The sequence below is a fragment of the Etheostoma spectabile genome, chromosome 24, assembly GCF_008692095.1.
Source record: "Etheostoma spectabile isolate EspeVRDwgs_2016 chromosome 24, UIUC_Espe_1.0, whole genome shotgun sequence".
NCBI lineage: Eukaryota > Metazoa > Chordata > Actinopteri > Perciformes > Percidae > Etheostoma > Etheostoma spectabile.
In genome coordinates, this window is record NC_045756.1 from 13,500,908 (window position 1) to 13,521,924 (window position 21,017).

General features: G+C 39.6%; 1 protein-coding gene and 1 long non-coding RNA gene across 9 annotated transcripts in view; one reads left to right on the top strand and one right to left on the bottom strand.

The window, feature by feature from the left end:
- The first annotated feature begins 3,955 nt into the window (after positions 1 to 3,955).
- Positions 3,956 to 18,789, top strand: LOC116673785 (uncharacterized). Its single transcript, XR_004327877.1, has 3 exons — positions 3,956 to 4,009; positions 5,505 to 5,514; positions 18,596 to 18,789. It is a non-coding gene; the product is annotated as an uncharacterized LOC116673785 (long non-coding RNA).
- The window catches only part of atp11a (ATPase phospholipid transporting 11A), a 46,398-nt gene continuing 43,142 nt past the window's right edge, over positions 17,762 to 21,017 (bottom strand). For 2 of the 8 annotated variants that reach the window (XM_032505969.1, XM_032505970.1), the window contains one exon: positions 18,489 to 20,511. In XM_032505969.1, coding sequence (XP_032361860.1) covers positions 20,230 to 20,511 — 282 coding nt within the window. In that variant the 3' untranslated portion in view covers positions 18,489 to 20,229. Of the gene's footprint in view, positions 20,512 to 21,017 lie in introns of all 8 variants that reach the window. The other 6 variants (XM_032505975.1, XM_032505974.1, XM_032505972.1 and 3 more) reach the window with 5 other exon arrangements.

Below are 21,017 nucleotides of genomic sequence, written 5' to 3' on the forward strand. Positions count from 1 at the left end.
AAAAAGTAGATGCTCTATTGATCAAGCACTTACTGTAAGGGTCGGTTAAGTAAGCAATAATATAAGTTCCAGTATAAGAAAATAATGGACAAAGTGGAAGCAAAGACATTTTTTGTTTCACGATCCACAACCTGCATCGCACGCAGGCACAGTGTCTTCCAGAAGCCGTTGGGAATATTCACACACTGACAATAATGTATGCTGCTCTTTTGAAGATAGCTATAATAGAGTAGGAGGGAGGGAGAGACAGAAAAAGAAGGAACTTGGTGAGGGTTTTGCTGTGCTTTCTAGCAATCAATAATAAAAATTCTTTCAAGAGTAAGAGGAGACATGTATACTGACATGTTTAGATGTAGCACCTCAGTTAAAACAACTTCAACTGTGTCCATTTAATGCCAAAGACATTAACAATTCAACATTCAACAGTGTTTACAGTGTTTGTTGAAATGTATATAATCATTTTGTTTCCATTTAAAGATGTACTGCCACTAAAAACAAGCACTTATACTATGAATAAGCTACAACTAAAAAAAACTACTTGTACACCAATGCGTTCTATGCGTATTATTGAACCTGACTGGCAGTGTTAGTGGGTGGGAAGCGGGTGAGGAATTCTTTTTGCCGCGTTCCTGTGAAACTCGTATTTGACTCAATGGGTTTGTACCCAGGTCTGTACCTGTTTTAGGTACATCCACCATTGATCAAATGTTAACAAGAATGACGGCAGGGGAATTGGTCAATATAAATTGATCATTGGTCAATAATGATGAACTGTAGCCTCATATGAGCATGAGGTCACAGAAGGGGGAATTCTGTTTCCCAAAAAATTGTCTAGACGAGTGGTGCATGTGAGAGAAATAGAAGCACACTTTACCAGTATAGGATTAAATAACGCCCAGGATCCAAGATTGCAAATTAATTATAAAAGTTGTATAAAAACTGTCTTGGCAGCCCTTGAATGTGTGGCGACCTTCATAGAAGAACCGTCTAGTTCTGGGCTAAGCCAACAATTAAAATCACCACCCAGAATGAGGGAGTGGGAGGACATCAGGAAGGCTAGAAAAGAGTTGTCCTTTGAGCCCTCTCCTTTTTGCCTTAGCCACTGAGCCTCTCTCAATTGCACTTCGTAGTGACCACCGCATCTCGGGTATTCCGGTACAGTTTTACTTATCTGGGAGTTCAAGCGACTGCTAAACTTAAAAGGCACTCATAAGGCTAAATTTGACGTGCTTCTAACCCATGTACAAAAGAACTTTGACTGCTGGTCGGTGTTAAAGCTGTCTCTAGCTGCCCGAATTAACTCTGTCAAAATGAAAACCTTCCCTAAATTCTTCTATTTATTTCAGTGTATCCACAGTTTGTTTCCCCAAAGCTTTTTGCATAAAATTGTACCATGGTTTTAGGTTTCATTTGGAGTTGAAAAACTAATTTGTTTACCAAATATGAGATATTATTATTGGGCAGCCAGTATTAGAATTATACAGTTCTGCTATGAATTTGTCTCATACCTCTCGCCACCTGTCTGGCTTAAAATAGAAAGCGAGCGCTCCAATGTTGCTTTCAGCATTAGCTCATTCTTCTATTAAAAGTTCCTGCTTTTCCTTCGCTAAGAATGCAATCGTTAAACCGTCCTTGAGAATTATGAATTAGTTTAAACAATGCTTCGGTCTGCAAACATACTCTACTGCAGCCCCAATAATGGCGGACCAGGCTTTCCCCGCCTCGCTAGCGGATGGCGCATTTAATATTTGGTTCAACCTTGACATCCTTTCAACAGTTATCTGAGAAATTTGCTCTCCCTAAACAACATTTCTTCAGGTATTTACAGATCAGCAGCTTTGTTAGAAACAGATTCCCTCGATTTCTTAACCTAGCAATTGACTCGCCGGTGGACTTCCTCAAACCAATACCTGTTAAGAAAGGAAGGATGTCATATATTTATGTTCAAATACATTCAATGCGCTTAGGTCAGGCACTTTGGGAGGAGGATCTATCTAGTATTTTAGATTAATTGTCTAAATAAAGTTGTTGTTGTTTGCAGTATTGTCCTGATTGACAAGCTTGGTTTGATTACCATTGGATTTCTCTTCTACCTTTATGTTGGAAATTTAATTAACACATTTTTTGGGGAGGGGGAGACAGAATTGTAACATTTCTTAACAGAATAAACATCCCTTTCCGTATGGTGTGTTTGGATTTTTGATGGTCAAGTTAAAACTGTTGAGTGGATGCATTTATTTTAAGATGCCAGGACAGTGTCATATAGCACATTTATTGTTGTGACTTTAACATACTGTATGTGATGTGACAGTATGGATACACAGTATTTCTTTACTGGTTAGTTTATTATTTACCTTCTACAGTTCAATTGTAAATCAGAAAATTATACACTTCCAGTTTTGTCAGCTTCAAAATGTAATGGTTTCTGCACAGCCATTTATTTGTCACATCTGGAATACTCCATACTGCTAATGAAAGCCTGCACGACAAGTGCAATCTAAAGGTAAGGAAAGCCTCTACTGTAGGTCTGGTCTGAACTGATTTATGCAAGTTTTCAAGTCAGTGTGGACTTGCGGTGCAGTATATAATTAGTTTAACAGTAGAAGGAGAAATCATCAGTTGATCACTTATCGGCAATGGCAGATCTAGCTCTTTTAGAAGACCTCTATGCGGCGGTACAACAATGCACACACATACACACGGGCCACGGTGGAACGCTCTATAGTATTGATTAAGGGCAGATGGCTCTGTCTTGCATCAGTGGGGGGGACCCTACTATTCACGCCAGACTAAGTCTGCAACATTGTTTTAGCCTGTGGGGTTCTTCACAGCATTGCGAAGGAAAACAGGGCACCATAGATGTAGGCCTAGTGACGGAGCCAGAGAGTCCAGCACAGCCCCAACTGGGGGCTATACGAAGGAGACAGAATATTATTCCTCACTTTTAAAAGAGGTATAGTGTTAGGTTTGGCAATCATATTCAATACAGGAACCTTGACAATGCACAACATTTTTATTTTATTCTTCAGGTTTTCGTTTGTCTTTTAAAGAGTCGTTAATGGCCACAAGTGAACGATTTCTTTCTGCCGCTGACCAATACATTTCAGCTTGTTTTTCCAGCCCCTCTGCTGTCAGGAGACAGGGTTGGGGCCATGGGCCACCATGTCATAAATTGTGGGGGGCGAGGCCTCAAAACTGAGAATATATTGGGGCGTGGTATTTAAATTATGATCGTTTCCAGCAGCTGCATTTATCAATGTACGACCATTCTTACGCTCTGATTGGTGTGATGCGAACGTTTCATGAATCCCACGTGAAGCCTGTCGTAAGATGATTTCTGAGCTCATATCTGCGCTGGGATCTACCTTAGGTTGATAAATGAGGGCCAACGTGTGTATTTTCACTGACTGCGGTACGGCTGCGTTCCGACTCCGTCCTAGCGCCGGCAGTCCACAGCCCTCCGGAGCAGATACGCAGAGCTTCTATTTTTGCCGGATGCCACACAGCTCCGCAGCAATTCAGCACAGGGCAGATTGTGCGGGACAGGAAGTTGAGCACAGAAACAAAATAAAACATCCGGTTAATTTTCTAAATAAAATACACCGTGCTCACAGCGGCTCATATTTCCATGCACTACATGTTGAACATGCCCTAATGGGTGGAGACAGGCCTGAAGTCAACGGGTCAGAGGTATTGTGGTTCTGGTTATAGAAACTACATCCTGTTATATTGCATATTAATATATATCAATATATCATACGTGAATTTGCGAGATCTCGTGGGTCCTCGTGACTTGGAAGTGGAAATCAGGGGTAAGAACTTAATCAACCTATTGTTGCACTTCAGCTTGTATGGAGATGAAGTCTGTATATCAACAGAGGTATCTGCTAAACAAGTTATCATTTAGTCTTCCACATTTTGGGCTCATATATTAGGTAGATTGTTCCACCTTTGGACAGAGGCAGGCTAGTTGTTTCCCTCTGCTGCTAGTCTTTATGCTAAGCTAACCGTCTCTGGCTCTAGCTTTATATTCAGCAAACAAACAGGAGTGGTATCAGTCTTCTCATCTAACTTGGGTTGTTTCTGAAAATATGTTCTTGAAAAAAGGAGCTATTAGTAACACTTTAGATTTAGATTCTTTAAACAGAATTATCGTACCATGGATTAAAGAGCGCTTCCTACTTGTACACCCACTCTTAATTTCTAAGATTGATTGTTATCAGATAACGCGGCCCAGCCCTGTACCCAGGACTCACTTGCCTACACAAATACATCCACTCAAGCTCTCACCTGTCAAGCTCTTCCAGCGTTCTTTACCTGCCACTGGGACCGGCTCCAACAACTGTCAATTATCTGTAAGCCAATCCCACAAGCGATTGACAAGCCAGTAGAGCCAGGGATCGAGTTCAGTCTCTTGGGGATCTGTGTGTGTGTCTGTGTGTGTGTGAGAGTCAATGTGTGTTTGTGTGCCTGTGTGAAATCAACCAGCGACACTACTAAGCTCTGACTTCAAGGAGCTCAGGTTGACTAGAAGTCGATGGGCAGATAAAACCACCAAATGTGTGTGTGTGTGTGTGTTATAGGCATGGGACCATGGGAACACATTGACACCGCTAATCTTTTAACTACCATTGAAAGAAACCACAAAAAAAAAAAAATTGTAGCATCTGTTTATATTGAGTTTTCTTCATTGTGTTATGTTAGTGTTAAAGTTACATGTAATGCCAATTGTTACAACAATGATTCAGTTAGACCTACAACTCAAAACAGCTGTTCTGAACACAATATGAAGAGGTCTTTTGTCTCAAAACAAATTAAAATGTTTCTTTTAAGCTTTCTCAAAACTTGATTGCGTCCATTTAGTTGCATAAATGTAATCATTGGAGTCACTTCTGAAACTGGGGAGGGGGGGGGGGGTTGGAAGGTGATGATCTGATTTCTTAAGCATCATGTACACAAGAAACCTGGTTTTCAAAATCAGGGTAGGGGATTAGAGAAATACAACGTTCCAAGCTAAGAGAAAGTATGCAGGCATATGCATGACACAGATTTCAGACAGGACTGGATGAAGGGAAATATTACTGTAATTAAAATTATACATCAATGTATTGAAAACAATTCAATTAAATCAAACTTAAACTGAAACAGACAAGTAGCCTCTATACTTCAACATGAGGAGGATAGGGATAAGGTAGAGGACAGGGAAAATCAGATAAGTGACCTGGTGTACTGCATATAAACATTTCACAGAAACCAGGTAACTCCCGTGCATGTAAGCACGTGTGTGCATATTATCACACTTTGTTACATTTTTCAAAAGGAGGGTGTTATACTGTTGAATCTGGGAAATGGATCAATTACAGCAAAGCCAAGGACCGCCTGACTACAGTAACAATTCTTTCTCAGATTCCCTCTGGGGATAGCCACAGAGAGATCTGACCACATTCAATTGCAAATAAATGTTCAAAAATACAAACCGGAATTTGGATAAATATTTAGCCTAGAGTCCTGTCTGTCAAATCAAAGAGGCAACTTTCAACACCTATCAGATGAGTGCTGGGAGAGGAAGAGGGAGTTGAGGTGGAGGGAAAGGAATGAGGGAAATTATTTAGAGTCAACTTAATAATTAAGTTTTCTGCTCAAAACTAGTGTGTATGTCTCCTTGGATTGGAAAGTTTTGTCAAATTATTAATAATAAATATAATAGGACAGACTGAGATATATTTAATTTTGAGTTTACATATATATATATACACACACACACACCCACACACACACACACACACACACACACACACACACAACCTGACAAAAGTCTTGTCGCTTATCTATTTTGTAGAAACATTGTAGATTTCCTGACTTTTAATTAATCAATTGGTGTAAGAAATAGCTCATATGAAAAGCTAAAACCCTCCCAAATGATGTTCAATGCACTGAAATGAATTAGTTTCAATGAAACAAGATTTATCATTTAAACAAGACAGAAAGGTCAAATTTTGGCAAGACAAAAGTTTTGTCGCCTATACAGAAATTGAACAAATTTACTGCAAATACTAAAATATGTCAGCAAATTAAATAGCGGTGCTGTGAGATTCAAATGTAATATCTTGTATGACTTCCATGAGCTTGAAGGACTGCATCCATGCGGTTTGGCAAGGATTCATACAATGTGTTGATGAAGTCATCAGGAATAGCTAGGAAAGCAGCCTTGCTGCCTCTCAGAGTTCATCAATATTCTTTGGTTTGGTCTTCCATGCTTCCTCTTTCATCCTACCCCACATATGCTCCATGATGTTCATGTCTGGTGACTGGGCCGGCCAATCCTGGACCATCTTGATCTTCTTCGCCTTGAGGAACTTTGAAGTGGAGATGGAAGTATGCGATGGAGCACCATCCTGCTGGAGAATTTGGCCTCTTTTATGGTTGGGAATATAAGAGGTAGCTAAGATTTCTTGGTATTTGAGACTATTGATGATGCCTGCCACCCTGCAGATCTCTCGCACACCCCCATACTGGATGTTACCCCAGACCAGGATTTTTCCGCCACCAAACTTCACTGTTTTCTGGGTGAATCTTGGATCCATGCGGGCTCCAGTAGGTCTCCTGCAATATTTGCGGCAACGGTGGTGTAATTCAACAGAAGATTCATCTGAAAAATCCACTTTCTTCCACTTTTCCATCGGCCATCCTTTTAGCAAGCTGTGGGCCTTGGCAATTGCCACACAGTTTTTCAATTGTCTTTTGTTTAGTGCTGGCTTCTGGGCACTGATTCGACCATGGAGGCCATTTCACGACAGAATCAGACAAACTGTTCAGGTTGACACAGGGACTTCAGGGGACCAGGTCTCGTGGAGCTCTGCTGCAGTGGAAAATGGGCTGGCCTTGGATTTTCGAGCCAACAAACGGTCCTCTCGAGCCAACAAACGGTCCTCTCGAGCTGTTGTCTTGCGGGGTCTGCCTGACCTGGGCTTGTCAAAAATATCTCCAGTGTCTTCAAATGTTTTTTTTATCCTCTGTACTTGACGCTGAGACACATTGAAGGTGTCTGCCACATCAGCAGTGGATCTGGTCTTCAGCCTCTTGATAATCAACACTTTAGTCTCAGGGTGAATCTTAGGCATGTTTGCAGAGGTCTAGTTGCAGTTGATGTGAAGGTCTAGTGTACTGGGTTTTTTTTTTATACACACCTGAGACCTTACTGATCCATTATTAGTCACAGGTGAAGCTCATATGACAAGGCGACAACACTTATGTCTTAGCAAAAATTGAATCAATGGGCTTTACCAAGCTGTGAATATTAGAATACTTTTTGACAGTTTCTTTTTGCACTGAAACATTATTACAAAAGCTGTTGGGATTAAAATTAGCCATTTCTTGTAAATACATCTTGATTATATATATATATATATATATATATAATATGAACACACACACACTTATGGTGGAGGAGTTGGGACACAGAATGTGTTTTAGGAGCTAATATCAAATAGCAATTACTGTCCACACCTTTTATAGTCAGTTTAACCTCACATCAAATGCTTATACAATAAAAGTATATAATATAAAAACTTATTTACTGCTGTTGGCAGAGAACAACAATGCAACAATGAAGAGCATGACACCAGTTGGTTTTACTTATCAACCCAACCTGTATTGATACTGTTTTCATTACTACAATCCTTGAAAACTCAGTAGTTAGAAAACTTTACCAAGTACCACAGCTTCCCAGACTGGCCTATTGTCAACAGAATCGCAGCTCTCAAAAGTAAGGTTAGAGGAGAAGAAAAAAAATAGAGCTGAGAGGCAGCAAAAAAGAAATGAGGAAGAAAGACAAGAATGAATGCTAAGAAAAGTGAATACAATTTTCCAAGGCTGCTCAGATTGGATCAATTCAGCAGTGACTGAGGACTGTGAAGAAAGGTAAACATGTCCCTGTCTGTGTGGTTGTGTGTGTGTGTGTGTGTGTGTGTGTGTGTGTGTGTGTGTGTGTGTGTGTGTGTGTGTGTGTGTGACTGTTTGAATAAAGTCAGTGAGGTTTTTGTCTTCAAGTAAACCCAGTGAAATGAAAGGACAGAGAGAAATATAACTCCTTGGTCTAAACCAATTGATTACATACAAGGTTAGCTACTGTAACAGTCAAACATTACCTAAGATAGGCAGACAACACAGACAATTATATCAAGGTCCTCTATTCCTCCGGCCCTGGCTTTAACAAAGCATTCGTTCTGTCTCAGTGACTTTTTGGCAATGAACTGAGTTCTGTTTAGGGCTGCTTACCAAACTTCAATAAATTTAGACACCGGCCGAATTGCCTTCATGGTGTCGAGTATCAAAAATGCCTCGTCATTCATTATCAAATTTCAATACCTATGTAGTAAATCTCATCAGCGTCAGGGAATCACCATCATGCAGCAAGCCATGTATCAAGATCTAATAATAATTTGTCACGTAATGTGTAATGTTGTAATTCCATTCTGTTAAAATGGATTTCATAAAATTGGTATGAAAAAAAAAAAAAAAAAAAAAAAGTATCGTTCAGGAACCGGTATTGAATTCACAGCATTGGAATCGAAAAGGATTCAACAACAGCCATCCCTGAATGCTGAACCTACATCACCAGCCTCTTCATTAAGTCAAGTCCATTTTGATCTTGTGGATTATCAGAATGCACTTTTTAACCCTCGTGTTGTCTTCCCGTGAAAATCAACACTTTTGTTGATGCTTTTTATCAATGTTTGTCCCTTTTGACGTTTAACAATATGTAACACTAACTTATTAACTTTAGTTTTACAGCTGCTTTTGGAATTTATGGTCAATAAACCTCATTTATAGGAAATTATACCCAATGTTTGAATTAGAAAAGCAGAAATTAGTAATTATTTAGTCTGAAATTAAAGGAATGGATGTTAGGATGGATAATCACAGACTGGAATATGTCAACTTTTACTCAATACTATTTGGAAACCACTTCAATTTTTTTTTCAAATGCTATAAAATTCAATAAGACGCCCCAAAATTAATGAAAGTATAGATTTGTACTTGCCAAAGATCATTATGTGGAATTAAAAATGTTACTTTGGGTAATTACAAGTGGGTAGTTAAAAAGAACATTGATATAGGAAAATGGGTCAATTGGACCAGAGGACAACATTAGGGTTAAAATTCTGGAGAGGATTCAGGAACTGCAATGCCGTTTAGATGATGATTTAATGGTATCAAGTTCAGTATATTTTGTCATTTGTCACACAACCAAAAATGACTTTTGAAGGTTTTTGATACACAGTGAGCCTGTCTGAGCTTGTCAGAGTGAGTTCAATACTGTAATTACATCCAAAGAGGACATTTTCTTTTTTATTTTAAGTGTTTTTGATACCTCTTTAACCAAGGGAGTGACATAGGACAAAACTGAAAGAGACTCCTGTCTTGAACTTATTCTGTGTGTGTGTATGCAAGATAATTTCAACCTGAACAAGACAGTCTAATTCAGGATGCCTCTTCTTCTCTGTGACTGCCAAACCTGTAATGATACACTGGGGGAAAGGTGAATCAGTGGAATTGCCTCTCACCCTCCCGCACACCGCCCACAAACCCCACTAACACATACACCCGCACACACCACACACGCACGCCCCCCCCCCCACCCCCCCCCCACACACCACACACCACACACCCCACCCACACAACACCACACACACACACCACACACACACACAACACACCCACACACACACCCCACACACACACACACACCACACACCACACACCACACACACAAACACACCACACACACAACACACTAACACACACACCACTCACTGGCCTCCCATTCCCACAGAAAACCAAAAAGTGAAAAAAATGTGGACCTTTAAAACTTTAAAGTAACACTAAGTAACTTTTCCCAATTCGGTCCTCTTACAGGTTGGAAACAGAATTGTCCCATTGTGTCTCATTGGAACTACAGAGCCGCTACCCGATCTGGCAAACTTGCATAGTGCGGTTTTAGCCGGTAGTGAATGCTGAAGTGCCGAGGGGTTGGTTTCAAAATGTTGGTCCTGAAATAGATATAGACTTTTACTCAACCAGGCTCAACTTACAAGACACTGTGTACATTCCGTCATCATGACAAAAGAAATCAGTGCCATGAGTATAAAATCATATTATAAACATAAAACGTTTAGTCAGTAAATGCAATACATGCATTTTTTTTTTTTACTAGAGAAAACTATCATCAAATCCATCAGCAGGCATTTGACAGCTCCGGTCTTTGAACAGTGAGGCAGGCCAGAACAATTATATTAGATCAATAGTGGCCCCACACACACACACACACACTTTAAAGTACAAGGGTACTTATTGTCACATACACGTAGCAAAATTCATTCTCTGCATTTACCCCTCCCTCAAGGGAGCAGTGGGCAGCCATTTACAGCGCCCAGGGACCAAATCCAGATCTGAACCATTACCTTGATCAACGGAACTGACTGTACTGACTAGTACATGTTTTTTGATGGTGGGGGAAACCGTCAAACATACACACTACACAGAACAACCTGGATTCAAACCCAGAACCTTCTAGCTGTGAGGCCACAGTGCTAACCAATGGACCACTATGCTGCCTACAACACGGTAGCAAACCGGGTATTATTAATTATTGTGAGTGAATGAGTGAGTGAGGAGACAGGTCAGAGGACAGACGACATTTATTGACAACGGTTGCTCCGCTCGATATAAAAAGAGGCATAAAATCAATCAACCTGATTGGTAGACAAAAAGGAAGGGAGGGTGAGAGTACAGAGGGCTAAAGAGGAAGTAAAAAAATGGGGCGAAATTTAAAAAATAAACAGTGGAGGAAGAAGCACTCGGATCCTCTACAAAACAATACCACCTTGTAAAAATGTTCCATTACAAGTTAAAGTCTTGCATTTGAAATCCTAAGTAAAAATATTAGCAGCTACATGCATTAAAAGTATTAAAAGTCAAGAGTACTGGTTCTGCAGAGAAGCTGATATTGTGAGTCATATGAAATATATTATTAACACTGCTGCATCAATGTGTAAGCAGCAGTTTACTGTTATCGAGATGGAGCTAGTTTTAACTACTGAGCTAGTTTAGAGATAAATCTGAGGGGTCGTGAGATGATTAATGGCAGAGGAGGGTTCTGATACATGCACAGTGCATTCATTTTTTAGACTTTTCTCTAACCATTTTTACAATATTCAAGTTAGTATATTGGTAAGCAGAAGATTTGTGTGGTAGTCTACAATCACTTAAAATTAATTCAGTATCTGAATCACTAATTGTGATTCAGTTAATGGTGAGAAAAAGAGAAATGCTTGGAAGAACAGCAGAAAAACGTCAGCTTTCTGCCACTGGCACTTGGACTCCATTCAGCATTGAGAAGGGGGATACACGCTAACCAGATTAATTTGTTTCTACACTTGTAAGAGGAGACAGTCAGCAGTGTGATGCAGTCTGCGTCCCATATTTAGCCTCCGCCAACATGAAACAAGCTATCACCTCTTGTCTGTTCAGTGACGCTCTGGCCCATTTAAACCACAGGGGCCAGACTGGGGCCAGCTGAATTAACTCTAAAACCAAGCGCTCATTTTCCTGTTCACATAAAAAAAAGGAATGTAGCCTACATTATATATGACTTACACACAGCAGACACTAATATCCAGTACTACAAAGCTTATGCTCTAAAACTTTGTAGGCCTACAGATCAGTACTGAATACTGAGAAAACATTCACAGATCTGAAACTTTTTGTTCACATAAAAAAGTACCAATGCGTGTATCAAATACATGACTTACTCGCTCTTATCTTTTGCATGGTACACATGCAGTATCCCCTACCAGGCCTATAGAGTTACTTTGCTCACTAGTCATCCAGCCGAGCTTTAATACCAAACCAAAACCCAAGACATCCTCACCAGCAGCTAGCAGGCCTTCTGCACAGGCCCAATCATGAACTACACAGTCAACAGGTGATTGACAGGTGACTAAACAAATGCAAAATTGGAAATTATTCAAATTATTCAAAGCCACAGTTACATCATAACATCAATAAGTACACTGCAAAGTGTGATACACACAGGCAGCAACCGCGGGACATTTAAACATCAGGAAAGAAAATAGCCAGGAGACAAATGGAAAGAAAATACATGACTTACATTTGTTGTCGAAGTCCAACCTTTTTTCCATAATGGAAATGTCCAACTGCAATTTTCTGCTTTGACAGACATTTTGTTTGTTGACAGATGTCTTCCTCTTTGACAGTCTATTTATTGTTTGTTTGTTTGTTTGTTTGTTTGTTGACCGTCTTTGTGTCCTCTCTCCATCGCATAGCAACACTGGAAAACTCGCTATGCTAGCTAGCTAACGTTACTTCCACTGGAAACTAGCTAGCTAACGGTGTTTAGCTAATTGTGTCGTCAACCCTCAGTTTTGTCAAGCATGTCCAGAGTGTGAAAGTATTCAAATTTACCCCCGAGTTGTCACTTTTCCAGCGAAGTGTCCGTACAGTTTCGTAGTGTCCTTACAAAGACATTTGGTTGTTTGCTACTTAACTATTAATCAAGGGGCGCCAACTCACACCTTGCTGCTTCTCTCAGGGGGGTAGTTAGGTAAGGCTGCGATATCCTTTTCGACCACACATACTTGAATGGCGCTGTTTCGCTGTTTTTTTTAGGGTAACCGGTCTTATCATAGGCCACATCCATGGGGCAAAATGAAATAAGTGTAGCCTATGTTATATTACAAACATAGACTAGTTACAATGAAAATCCTTAACTATTTTTTTCTTTTCTTTTTTACAGTGGTAGTGAGTGATACTGAATTGTGAGGGAGTCCTGACTCTTTTCCTGAGAGGAGAAAAACCTCACTGCATTAGGGTGAAATTGAACAGCTGCTTATACTGTCCTATTTAAACATACTTAACACCAAGGACCATTAACAACGTTGGGTGTTAGTGCCAGCATATATTAATAGCCACACATACCAATATCGCCAATAGTTTTATTTCCATTATTTAAATACACAGCGCTGGGAACTGAATGGGAAATTACAGCATACAGTATTTAAATATGAATAAACCCATGAAATCATTTGCAGTCCCCACATGAAATGGAAAATTAGACAGCGTCCTTGAGCGCGAAGAGAAAACTGTGCACACAGTATGTTGTTCATGTGCACTCCAGATGACGCCTACAGCCCCTTAACTAGAAATCTTTAGGCTCAGATTGTCTTGCATTGATTCTATTGTGTGTCAAGACAGTGATGAGCGTGACAAAGAAGTGACAAGACTGGAGGACAGATGGAATAAAGTTTCTGCACAATTTCCCTTGTTTAGAGAAGACTGGAGATGAAGAGAAGAAGAAGAGACCGAGCTATTATGACAGAAAATATATTTAAAATGTTGCAATCTTTCTTAAATCCATTACCTTTGTGTTAATGCTCACTAAACACTAACTAATCCATTCTTAAGCCTCCCTTGAGCGTGTGTATGTTTCTTTCCATCCTCAAAACTCTCCATTAAATGTGAGGCCATTGTAATGAGTGAAAGCCCTTTGTATGGACAAAAGAGGAGCCCAAAAAAACAATGTGTAGTGAGTCATAAACAATTGGTGGCAAATAACAGCAATTTCACAGCTAATTCGTAGATTTCACGTATGGATGCCTCCATCACCTCCCTCCATTTAACGCTGGGAATACAGACACATGCTGACATTACAACCACGAGACGAGATAGTGTGTATGTGTGTGTGTAGGTCTTAGGTCTAATGATTTAAGTCTAGTTTGAGTGTCAGACCTACTGCTGGGCACAGACTTGTGCAGAAACAAACACACACACTTGTTTCTTCCAGTGTCCAAATGACTGTAGTTGAGAGCTGATTTGTAATTGATAATCAAATAAAATCCACACAATCAATTTTCCTTTTCTTCTTGAGATTGTCAGCATATCATAATTATAATATAGAACACAGCTCATATTAAATACTAATACCAACTTGATTTTTGCAGCTCAAGCATTAATCCCAGACCCATGACAGGAAAATGAAAAGGTTTAAATGTAGAATTCATAATCATTGCACACTGCGTATTTGAGTCCTATAGAACATTTTAAGTTGAGGCTTCCATACAAGCTGAAAGTTGCTGCAGTTGATGACAAAAGAAGACCCTTCACACTGTCTTTGTTGTTGTGTTATTTATTCGGCTGTCGGCTGTGGTGATGTGTGGAGGGAATCAGGGACTCTAAAACGAGGGGAATGGCTACATTACAGTACATTTAGTAATGCAAAGTCTTGAACTGGATGAGAGCAGTAAAAAGGAGCAAAGTGAAGCAAAGTGTTGGGCAGCAGCATTCTGGACTTGCTGCATAGAACATTAAGAAGAGGAGGCGGTCCAGGACTTAGCCTTGTGGAACCCCTATTATCAGGCAGCATGGTGCAGACACAAACCCTTTCAATATCACCTGGTAGAAGTGACCAATCAGGTATGAAACAGAAGGTGTGCAAAGGGTCTAACCCGTCATATCACAGCCAGCACCGCTTGGCTTATCAAAAAGACTGGAAACCAAGTGCCTGGAGTCCCTGTTGCTATCCCCTCAACTAGGCCCAGACCACATCTTTGGGCTGAGCCAAGCTACTCTCATCTAACTCTTGGCAAGAAAGCAAATAGCATACTTCCCAAATGTCAAACCTTTCCTTCAACCCTAAACTCACAATGATAAAGGATTTTGCGCATGACACTTTACAGGATTACTACTAAATTGTCATATTTATAAGTCACCTGTCGCTTATAGCAGCTTCAGACTCTTAACATGATGTAAAATGAAATATCTACTCAGTGCCTTTGATTTCTCTGCCAGTCCCATTTCTGTTTTTACCATTTCATTATGTCTACTCAATATGTTTTTTTTTTTGCTTTTTCTTTTTTTAAGTTAATGGTATTTTCATATGTTGGGGTGTGAAATCATCTCAATCTAACGCTTTGTTACAACTCTCACAAGGCACACCTAAACACCTACTTCAAAAAAAGTTATGTTATCATGTCTTACTATTGGGCTTCAAGCAATCGAACCTCAAGCAGATGAGATGAAGACTAAATTGATGGTGAAAAGGTTGTAAAGGACTCGGTTACACCTTGAGTTACACCTCCCACCTCTCTATATATTTTAGAATCCATACTACGTAATACACCATAAACATGAAATTAGAGGTAAACAGTTTGCATATTAAAGTTTTTTGTGGAGTTTGACGAAATAGGTGGTTAAACATTAAGACTTGGTCGTTCTGCTCTAAGCTTTAAAATGATTAAGTGAGTCACTGCAATTTAGCTACTGAAAAAAAGAGGTGGAGGTATAAGAGGTCTGTGCAACCACAATGAACATGCACAGCCATTTTTTGTATTTTTCCACCAAATTTCACCTCCAATGGTGTTGCCCTAGATATTTCTCCATCCTTGTCAGACACACTAGCAGGTCTCTTCGACTGCCAGCTGTGGAGGAGAGAACGCGGAGATCAGCACAGATGAGAAGCGAATAGGATGAAGGGAATCCAATCGTTTCAAAACCTCCATCCTAATCTTGTTGACGTCCTTAGATGGTGCAGACGGCAGCCCTGGAGCAACTTTGGGGAACATGTTGAATCTAAAAATTGTCCCTTTATTTTTTTGCATTTCTGAAGTGTCATTCACACAACTGGTAGTTTAGTCTGAGCGGCATCTACAACCACAGGTTGGTTTGATGCTCTAAACTCCACTCACTAAAGCTCTTTTAGATTGTATGTCATCAGCTTCAAATATTTGGAAACTCTTCAGGTGCGTTTGATTTGTCAACTCAAATCTTTTCAAAAGGCCTTAGAAAGGTCTGACACATCAGAAATACTCTACTGCATCCATGTGGCTGATCCATGAAATGCCGCTGCAACTAACCACTAAAACACATGACATTATTTCAGGTTTTTATATTTACTTTCAAGCAAATGTACAGTTGTTTGCCAATGATAGCTACAGAAAGGTTGGCAAAAAGCCACAAGTAAATCTCGACATGACTGATAAAAACTGCATATAAAAAGACCCAAAAACTGTACATCAATTAACAGAACTACATTTATATATTGTATATACTGTATCTGAGTGTACAGCGATTTATAGACACTGATGGATATGAGAAATATAGCACTATACAATAATACATTGTTAAAAAGAAAGATAACATTCTGTTGGAAGGCTGTCCGTTTAGCTGTGGTCTTGAAATATCAGGACAGTTAGGAAGGAGCGATTGGTGCAGTAGGACCTAAAATCCACCAATAATGGCTCTGTTTCTACAGCAAAGTGTCAAACATCAGACAAGACGGTTCAGTGCAGGATTGTGTATCTAAAAGCACAGAATTCACTCATTTTTCTTAAAAAGCATTGAAGCTATGCATAAATACATGCCCAGTAGTTTTGTTTCAACTCAGTTTGGTTGTTCGAATACTCTTCTACATAAATAAGACAGACGTCAAATACTGTCTCCAGAGTGTAAAAAAAGGTTACATAATCTCTATCATACATACATACATACATACATACATACATACATACATACATACAGTACAGTTGATGTGGATACTTTTTTGAAATGCATTAATAAATTAATGTGGATTCCAGTTTTCTAACGACTCTCCAACTGACAGGAAGTACTTATCTCTTGGACAGACTACCTCACACAGAGATTCCAATATTAATAATAATAATAATAATAATATCTGACAATACAGGATTTGGTAGATTTGTGTGTGGATAGAAAGAGAAACCTTAATTTCCAAGAAGTGATTCTCAATTGTGACAGAGGGATTATAAATAACTTTAGAATGCAAGACTAGGCCAATTGTAATGCTTACTAGTGCTATAAGACTATGCTCGTTGCGATGGGTCATTTACATGCAGGGCCCTATTTCAGTATCTAGCAATGCAGATAGTTTTAGTTTTCTCTGCCCAGGTTCTGAGATATCAGTCTTTGAGATTTTGGTCTCCACCCCGATATTCCATAGACTGTACTGTAAAAAAAACTTGGGACTACTGCTTTTGTAGAAGTTAGTTCCAATCTGCATGGCCAGACACCACTAGAGGTGAGTAAGCAAACAGGTTATTATGTTATGGTTTTGCAAATTAAGTTTAGAGACAAATTGGCAGTTTATGAACCTCTTTGCTTTACTGTAACTTTTTTCTAAATATTGAAATAGAAAAACAGAATTTTGAGAAGTCAGAAATGTTAAATTCCAATTCATGTTCAAATTTAAATTCTGTTTGTAACATTGATCAAACAGAGCTCTTCAAGTTTTCTGTCACTGAAATAAAGTTAAAGACAACATCACATCAGACGGATATATTTTGTGCTCTGAGACCTTCACTCACCCTTAATTTGGTAAAGAGGAATCACACACACCACACACACACACACACACAACACACACACACACACACACACACACACACACACACACACACACACACACACACAACACCACACACACACACACACACACACACACACCACACACACACACACACACACACACACACACACACACACACACACCACACACACACACAACAAAAAAATTCAGAGACAGATGCCCTCCTGGACATATATAAAACATTTGGAATATAAACAATAAAAAAACATTAAAACGTGAATCACTGAATGTTTTGGTGCAATAAGTAATTCATTTGTTCATCGATCATGTATTCATTGTTATATCTTAGTGTTGTTTGTCCCAAATAAGTCTCCTTGGACAGTGTAAACTCTGTAAAACAGATTTTTACATTCATCTTTTCACTCACGTATTCATTCTCTCAGTCACTCCTCAGTTATGCATCCTTTCATCCATCATCTGCGGTGCTTTTGTGTGATCCAAATACCTACTGTTAGTGGTAAATTTACCATAAAGCAAGCAAAGACAGTTCAGCAGAGAGAGAAACTACCACAAGGCACCTAATGTAAAGCAGCTAAAAGTAGCACTAGCAGCAACACAGCTTTGGTTCATAGAAGTACTATTAAAGTAGCAGAAAACATAATTTGTACGCTGTCTCACATTGATAGATGGATATATGGATGAATGTCCAAGAAGATGCAGAAAGGTACACACGAGAGGATGATCAGACGGGGGGGAGGCGGCCCTCACAGAGATAGGAAAGCTTCCACATCAGCATCACGTCACCAGAAAAGGAATGAGAGAAAAACAGGAAGAGAGAGACAGCTAGAAAGAAAGTCAGAAAGGATAAATGTTGAATGAAGCAGGAAAGTGTGAGACAGAACTTAAAAGACTGCACTGCAAAGGCTCTTTTCAAGGTAGAGAATCTCAATGGACTCTAGTAACAATAAGGCATTTAAGAGCATTAACTCTGCGCTATTAGATGATGTAGACTAAAATTCATGAATAGGTATGAATGTCTGATACTCAAATGTACTTTGGGTGCATGAAGTTCCTTTTTTTTTATCTTATCTTATGCCTCCTAAAACAGTTTGACATTTGGTGAAATGTCTTATAGTATTGACAAAGCCAGAGCTAGTCGTTTCCTTCGGCTTCCAGTCTTTATGCTAAGCTAAGCTAAGTTCATACTGTGTTCTCATTGATAAATGGCTGTGTGTTAAATAATCAAATCTCAGAAAAACTGCATATTCATTTATTTAAGGCATCAAGTAGTTTTGGGCACTTGATTGAATCATTTTGTTGTGTTATGATGATTTCAATGCAGACATGTTTCATATTTTTACTTTTAAGGTGCTTGAGGAAAGTGAGCGCAAGTAAGGGGAAATAGAACGCAATTAAAAATCAAAGCTCTCAAAGCTGGACAACTAACATGCACCCAATGTTTTACACATTTACAGAGAGCTGCATTTTACTACCGTCATTTTTATTTGCCATTTAATTTCATACTTTTTATTTTAAGTGTTTTACAGAACCATGAGTGTGTACACTGACCCATAGATCACACACACACACACTTCACCTAGCACTGCATAGTATCCATCAGTTGTTGTCTAAAAGATGTTATATTGTCCGTTTCTTTGGTAAATAAAATCTCTGTGGAAGATAATGTAGTATTTACAAGGTGGCATTAAGGCATTGAGAAACAGCTGGGAAGCCATAATTTAGCCATTTATACCATCTATCTTTTTCTAAGTCATATAAAAATGTGGTCTTTGCATATACATAAGCATTAGAGATACATTTAAGAAGAAGGTCGACAGTTAAAGTGCTTTAAAGACAAAAAGACAGAAGAAGATCCTGCAGAAATGAATGCAACACACAAACAACTGCACACAGATACACACACATTTGTTCCACCAAATACTCTAGACTACCTAAATGCGAGTTTGAAAGCGCAAGTGTTGGACGTGCGGCTAAATTCAGTCTTTCTTTCTTTAAGATATATTAAACACTGACTACTGAAACAGTGAAAAAAGACCTCCAACTCTCCAACACTTAGGCTTTACTGCTCTACTACACTCCTCCTTACAATGTTGTAGAGAGTCCTAGGGAGTATTTCGCGATAATATGTTTGCACACAGGCAACACCAGTTAGTCCTGTAGAGGGAAAGGACAAAGAGAGAGAGAGAAAGAGAGATGGTAGGGATGAAGAACAGAAATAGCTATGTTTAAAACACTGTTACTGCCTTCATCATCATCATCAGCAGCAGCAGCAGCAGCAGCAGCAGCAGAACAAGCACAACACGTCAATTGTTTTTCAAAAAAAAAAAAATCCTTTGAATTGGAGTAAAGTACATTTCAGCGGCCAGCTATCAAAGGCAGGCGACGTAAAGGGCCAGTGCACATTTGTTCAGTGATTTAAGAATGTCTGTCTGTTCTGACATCGATACGCGGAGCCCCTTGCACGCTGTAGCGGTGAGCGAGGCCCTGTGGATGGAGTCCTTACCAAAGGCGTCCCAGAGTGCTTTGTGCCATACTTGGCTGCTGACTTGGAAACACTTGTGAAGGTCACTTTTATTGTAATCCCTTTCAGATGGATTATAGATACCTGCTATTAGCATCACAGTCTGTTATTGGACTCCAGTAACGTAAATAAATTAGTTTCAGTTTGTGTAAATTCACTTTCCAGAGACCTGGTCAGCTTCTGTACCAATGTATCAAATTACTCCTTCGTTCAGTTCAACTCTAAATGGATGCCATTATATCCGATATTAGAATAGAAGAATACAAAAACACTAGATGTAAATATGTTAAACTGAGGTCTCTGGCCCCGCCCCAGTGTAGGCATGTCCCTGCTTTGATTGGCGGGAGCCATCTGCAAATCGGAGGAGGGGGGTGAAGGTGCTGTAGTCTGGCGTTCTTTGCCAGCGTGTGAACATGATTTTCTTGGTAAAGGGTTCAGACCTTCGAGGGTTTGGGACGTTCCTTTCGTTGCCAGAGCCTCGCCGGTGGCTGCCAGCTTTGGATGGCGCGTGAAGAGACGCCAGGGGGGTGAACTCGGACAGCTGGCCCTTGTAGAGTTTATCAGCATTCTGTGTTAATGTGTAAAGAGGGAGGAAAAGGAGACAGAGTGGGAGAGAGTGAGACGCAAAGTAAAACCAGAGAAGAAAACATGTTTACTGTGCAGTAGAGGGCTCTCTGAGAGCAGGAGGGGGAGACACTGTTATCCCAGATGGCCAGAATTTGAGTAGTCTAGGTTTTCATGGTTTGGGCTAGGTTGTAGTTCCAATGAATAAAAGTATTAGTGTTCCAGTAATATTTTGGGAAATATAGTATGTTTCCATAATTGTAAGTTTTCTAGGTTTTCATGGTTTTGGCTAAATAATACTTCCAACAAATGGAAATATTAGTGCTAAACAGTGATATATTGGGCAATACAGTATGTTTCCAACTTTCTCATGTTGTAACAGGTAAGAGCTTTCCCCACACTGATGCCACCAAGCGAGGCCCATAAAGAAATGGTTTTCCCAGTTCAGTGAAGTTGCATCTGCATGTTGACAACATTAGTACTTGCTATATTAACTTGTTTTTCTGGCTG